The following is a 6655-nucleotide window of genomic DNA, read 5'->3' on the forward strand; positions in this document are numbered from 1 at the left end:
TCCAGATCAGAACTCAAGAGACCATCATAAACCTGGCTTTGACAAACAATAGTTTCTCCATGCAAATTCTCTATTAACATTGACTTCTTAACTGAAAATCTAGTTTCAGCTGAAGCATTACCATTAGGGGTGTGCAAAAAAATCGGTATTTTTTGGTTTGGGTCTATTGGACCCAGAAAAAATTCTGTATTTCTGAAAAATACCAGTATGGTATTCAGATCTGGGTTTTTTCAGAAATCCCAGAAACTACTGATTTTTTTTTTTTAAGCCAGCCCGACCCTAGGGTTGGCTTGGCTTATCCTGCAGTGTAGTTTAAACCTGCAACGTGCTTAAAGTGCAAAGGTGTGTGTTCTCTGTGAAATCCAACAGCAGCAAAATTCATTCCCAAACTTTTTCATTTAACTCAGGTCTGGGTTTAGCAGAGGCAAACGCTCCATCTCATGTCTATCATCCCCTTCACAACACAGATACATGGAGCTGCGCGCTGTCTGTCTATCTGGTGTGGAGGGCTAGGAAACTCTTATTTCACAGGTGCTTAATACTTAACTTTAAACCTTGTATGTTTAACCTTGTTTGTAAGGTAAATGTAGTACTTGCAGGCATGTTCTATTCCTGTGGATAATTTGCAGGTTATGTGCAACTGTCTGGGCTTTTAATGAGGCCCACACTGAGTCAGGTCGACTAAATCTATTTCTTTGGGTCCCAATTAGCATATGACATAATGAAGATATTTAACAGATGCAAGGACCAACTGAAGAAGAAGAAGAAGATACTGGATTTATACCCCGCCCTTCACTTGGAGTCTCAGAGCGGCTTACAAACTCCTTTCCCTTCCCCTCCCCACAACAGATACCCTGTGAGGTGGGTGGGGCTGAGAGAACTCTGACACAAACTGCTCTTTCAGGAACAGCTGTGCCAGAGCTTGTGATTGACCCAAGGTCACATCAGCAGGTGCAAGTGGAGGAGTGGGGAATAAAACACGGTTCTTTCAGATTAGAGTCCACACACTTAACCACAACACCAAACTGGCTCCAGCAAGGCTGGAAGAAGCAACTGCTGCTCACCCTATAAGTATGGACTGATAATTTCCATTTCAAGAAGCGTGCATGCACACTAAAGCCAAGATAGGGCAATTAATAAATTGAATAAATACTAATAATAATAAAAGTGCCACTAGACTCGAATTTTGTTCTGTTGCTTCAGACCAACAAGGCTCCCCCACCTGAATCTATAGCAAAGGGTTATCTTGTGGTTTTAGAAGTGCTTGAGAGTATACTTCTGAATACATATTGGTCTCCTACAGAACTGTTGCTACTTACCCCATAGTCCTCTCCTCCATGTTATTCTCATAGCAACCCTATGAGGCCGGTTAGGCTCTGACTGGCCTAAAGTCACACTGAAGCTTCCATGGCAGAGCAGGGATTTGAACCTAGGGATCTGAACCTCCAGGATCCAAATTTGGCCCACTAACCGCATGACAGCTACACAGTTCTGAGTCTTCATTATTCACATGGTACAGAGGGTATACCGCCTCAGGATTCTGGTAAACTGAGAACATGTTTTATTTAACTCCCATAAAAGTTCCAAAGATTAAAATGAAAAGCATAATTCAGCGCTATCAAAACTCCCTACTGCTTTCTGCTTTGGACCAAATTCTACCTACTATCTCATATATGGATTACTATCATGGTAATTATCCATAATTAATATATGCATGAGCCTAGAGAATATGGCTTTTAGAATTAAGATGAAATTTAATATTCTCAGTCCAAAACATTATTCCCAACCACCATCTTGCCCCAGTTAAAAAGCTACAATCCAATGTCAAAGTCCTCCCAAAAAGCAAATTAAAAAAATGTCAAATGCCTTTACAACATAATCACTTCTAATTGTTTGTGAATGCATACTGCTATTATCTTGCCACTGATTACATATGCAAACCTGTACAGAGAGATGCATATTCTCTGATGCCTGACGTTAACTACAACTAAACAAAGTTTGAGTCCAGTGGCACCTTTAAGACCAACAAAGTTTATTCATGGTATAAGCTTTCATGTGCAAGCACACTTCATCAGATACAACTAACAGCTACTTTAATGTCATGTTGCTACACACACCAGCACACAAGTCAGCCCATCAAAACTCACAGTATCATTTCTTCCTTTTCTTCAGATAGCTTGCCATTTAACACCTCAGCATTACCGTTTCTCTTAAAATGTGTTAAAATGCTCTGGTATTAGCAAAATTGTTATCACGAGGAAAATTAAATATTTGACAGCAATAAAACAGAAAAATCCTACCAACATATTATGTAGATCAAAACAATATATTGTATCAAATTTCCTAACTACAGAGAGGTTTGGGCTTGCCTGGCTCAAGGTTAACCAATTACTTCCCTCTCTTTGAGCCTGGATGTTCCACATCCGACACCCACCATAACCACTACACCACACTGGCTCTCTACTAAAGATCCCCTCTTACTTTATTCCCAATTTTGGAAGAGAAGAACAAAACCCAAAGCACTTTCTTCTTTTTCTGTCTCTGCCTGGCAACACCTTGAACCTATCCATTCCATAACTTAAAACACACTGGTTTTCTTCCTGTCCTCACAGGGATCCCAGAGCCTCTTTACCCTTGTTTCATTCACAGGCGTTGCAACTCCAGAATTTAATTACAACTCAAGACAACCCAGGATAGGGTAATAGGAAAGTCTGGCTAAGAATAGTATTTTTTTTCCCCGCTCATCCTATTAATTGCAACCTCATTTCTTAGAAAAAGGGAGTGCCCATGAGACAGATACTTCCAAAAGGAATATCTAAAAATAAATATTGGTAAACACTGAAATAAACTCTAGGCTTTACGACGCACCAATTTATCCAGTCTGAATGTTTGTTCTTGCAACTCATTCAAATTAAATCACACCCTTCTTCTGAACTTATTGGGCTTTCTGAGCACCTCCCACAAACTACAGAACATACAGGATACACTCTTCTGACTGACTGGATTCTTCACCTAATATCCAGATTATAAATCATAACCACACTGTTGTTCCCCCTGGCTCCATCATGGGCTCCTACCTCTGTGAGGTTGTGATCCATGCTGTGGCAAAGCATGTGACTGGGCCCAGGGGACTGAAGTATATTGCCAGTAAGATTGGTAAACTTATGCCCAGTCTCATTCCTTCTTTGAAAGACAAATCAGATGTGACTTTTCCTGCTCCATATATATATGCATACATATATATATAATACTGCACTAATACCTTAAGTGGCTTCACAAAGACACGTTTGTGGTTGCCCTAGATTCCACTCCTTAAATACTATTCAGGAGACTGAAAGCAAAGCCTACCTTTTTTTTTCTTTTTGGCCTATACTTTAATTTCCTAGTTACATGAAGATTAACTGCAATTATCATTCAATCTTGTAAACATATCACCCACTCTGTGAAAAAAGTGCCTTCTTTTTCCTTTTTCCCCCCATCCCCCTGGGGGAAGGTTTTTATTGATTTTTTTTCAGAGTACAAAACTACAACAGAAAATATAGGGAAGGGAACTACATCTAGGGGAAAAAAGAAAAAAGACCCACAACTAACTAAAATCCCAAGGGTAGATCAATACATCAGTTTATCACCATGCTGTTTTCAAAAAGCTACTAATAATACAATGAACCTAGTCGGTTATGCTAGATTAATTATCATTTAACCATCCCTTTAACTGTTTAAAGAAGTTCCCAGAGCATCCCCAAATTATTTCAACATTTTTTCAGGCACAAATCAAAGTCCTTCAGCCCTTATTTATTCTTATCTTTTCTAATCCTCAGTTTATATGAGCTTTTGGGGCAGCCGCCCCCTTTTCAGAGGGGGAGTTCTCGTCTGAAGACCCCGAGCCCAACTCACCATCAGATTTGTTTTCTTCTTCCTCCCCTTTGCCTTCTTCTGGTTCCCCAAGCTGTGTCCACAGAAATTCACGTGCTTTAAAAACAGAGTCAATCTTTTCTTTTTTATTGTTGATCTTGAAAATGACGATTTCTGGGATTAACCACCTGTAACTGATGCCATTTGTTTGTAAGAAAAGGGTTAATTCTTTATAGTTCTTTCTCTTCTGCCTTATATCAAATGGAATGTCTTTTAAAATCCTAATATTGTTGCCCCCAATTTTCAAGGGTGTTCCCGTAGTTGCTTTCAAAATACATCTCTCACATGTCTCTTCGAGAATCTGACCACTATTTCCCCAGGCAGATTATTTTTCTTGATGTACGATGAATAGGACCTGTAGATCACATCCATCTCGCTGCAAAGGTATTCCGCTGTTAAATCTGTCATTGGGGCTATTGCTTCGCTCAACCGTCGCTTCAGATTATCTCCTTTAATTTCCAAGACCCCTTGAAACCGTAGGACCAAATTTGCTTTATCCATTTGTAGCTGTAAGAACTTTGACTCTTCCATAGCTTGCTGCATTTCCAGTTTTTGCACCTTTTTCTTAACTTTTTTAGTAGTGACATCCATTTCCTTCACCTTATCTCCCATTTGCTCTGTTGCTTTTAAGGATTGAGTGAGTTGCATCTGCTGCGCTGCCACACTCTGACCAATTATTGACAGTTGTTGTTTAATGCCAGTGATCTCATCCAGCAGGGGGTGCAGGGAGTCAGCCAAGAGTTTTGAGAGCTTAGTGACCTCATCCGTTTGAGGACTGCCCCCTAGTTTTGGTTTCAACAGCTTCTCTTTCTCCGGTTTCTACCCCGCAATCTTTTTAGATTTGTTTACTTTTCAAAAAAGTTGCTAAAGTCTCTGATATTCGCCTGAACGCTTTTCTGCACTCTGGTAAGTCTCTTAAAACAGTTTTAGTTGCTTATTTTCCCACTCCCCCCTTTCTGTCCGTGTTCCATCTATGCGTTTGGGAGGGACCCCTCCCCCGCTCGCTTTCCCGTTGCTCTTTAGGGAGGGCAGCTTCTTTTTATATCTTCATGCTCGCTTCAACCCGACTCACAGTTCGTTGTTGGCCATTCGTCCTCGCTCGTCATCCTTTATTTCGCCCGATCTCCAACGCTTGTCCCGATCAGCAGCACTCATACCATGCGGTCACTCAGTGGCAGGACCTTCGGGGCGGGGGGGGGCCTCAATTCTCTGGCATTCGGCCATCGAAGAGATCGCCCCTCAAAAGCCCCCTGCCTGGCTGCGGCGCGGGGGGGGGGGGGGGGTTGCGACCCGTCAGACCCCCTCCCACACGCTGGTGTGCAGTTTACATCCCTCGGACATCTGGGAGATTTGTCTGCCAGCGTGTCGCCATAAACTGGAAGCCCCGCCTTCTTTTTCCTCTCCACCCTCTATCCACACTGGCAGAATTCCATCTTTACTAAACCAGAACTACCACCCTTCATCCAATCCCTCTAACACTGATAAGAACCTGGACTCCAGAAACAACTTGATTTCTGTCCGAGGTGCAAGTTAACATAGGGTTGCCAGCTCTGGGTTATGAAAATCCTGGAGATTTGGGGGGGGGGGCTGGAGAGGGTTGGAGGAGAGACATCAGTGGGACACATACAAGGCCATAGAGCAATGCTCCCTCTAATCTGTGGAGTCTTGTGAGCAAAAATTCTGCTTTGTGAGCTACTGGCATTAAAACTGTGAGCGAGCAATTTGGCTGCTACATAAATTAGTGTGATCTGGAGCCATCCTTCCCGAGCGAAGTAAAAAATGTGTGGGCTGGAGACTAAAAAACTGTGATCTAGCTCACACTAACTCAGCTTAGAGGGAACACTGCCATAGAGTCCACCCTCCAAAGCATCAATTTTCTCCAGAATCTGAAGACAGTATCGGTCTGAAGCAACAGAACAAAGGTTTGAGTCCAGTGACACCTTTAAGACCAACAAAGTTTAACTCTGGGTACATTCTATGCCAATAAAAGGTATTTGACTTAACTCTGGGTACAAGCTTTTTCCCAACAGCCGAGGGGGCACAAAAGCTTATACCCCAAATTAAACTTTCTTGGTCTTAAAGGTACCACTGGACTCAAACTTTTTTTCTGGAGACCACCTGTAATTCCACCCACCATCTGGAGACTGGCAATCCTAATTTAAGAGCCCCAGACAGCCAGCTTTTAAACAGCACCCTGAGTTCAGACTCTCCACCCCTGCCAGGAAGCGCTTCACCGGTTACATTCCTGCCTGTGATGCAACTCTCAAAAGGTGCCACATCCTCCTTTTTTTTTTTTAAGTAGCAAGCAACTTTATGGAGGGGGGGACTAAAAGGTGCAGGGGTGTGGCTTTCAAGTCCAGTCTTTCAAGTCCCTTCTTTCCCCCCCCCCCCGGACTGCACACTTGAGCCTGCTGCTTGGCTGCAACCAGCCAGTCGGCCGACCCGCCCCCTCCTCAGGGCCGGTTTCTCCTCCTCCTGGCTGTCACTGCAGGCCCCGCCTCGGCCTCCCTCTTGACAGGCGCTCCGGAGCGCCTTTTCCCTTCTCTCCCTCACAGCTGCCCGCCGGCCTCCGGCTCCTCCCAGCCTTGGCAACAGCTGAGGAGGCCGCAAGGAGTGGAGGCGGGGGGGGGAGCGCGGCCGAGCCGGGGACGAAGTCCCGGGAAGCTCCTCTGGGGGCCCCCCGACGTCGCAAAGCCGGCTGACGAGAAGTGGGGGGGGGGGGGGGGGCCGGGGGCTGAGGGGG

General features: G+C 44.0%; 1 protein-coding gene across 1 annotated transcript in view; it reads right to left on the reverse strand.

The window, feature by feature from the left end:
- Positions 1-2653, reverse strand: part of COBL (cordon-bleu WH2 repeat protein) — a 182736-nt gene extending 180083 nt beyond the window's left edge. Inside the window, exon 1 of the mRNA XM_015405499.1 lies at positions 2482-2653. Coding sequence (XP_015260985.1) covers positions 2482-2570 — 89 coding nt within the window. The 5' untranslated portion in view covers positions 2571-2653. The remainder of the gene's footprint in view (positions 1-2481) is intronic.
- Positions 2654-6655: the final 4002 nt, after the last annotated feature.

This window comes from Gekko japonicus, unplaced genomic scaffold, assembly GCF_001447785.1.
Source record: "Gekko japonicus isolate JY-2015 unplaced genomic scaffold, Gekko_japonicus_V1.1 scaffold1085, whole genome shotgun sequence".
Lineage (NCBI taxonomy): Eukaryota > Metazoa > Chordata > Lepidosauria > Squamata > Gekkonidae > Gekko > Gekko japonicus.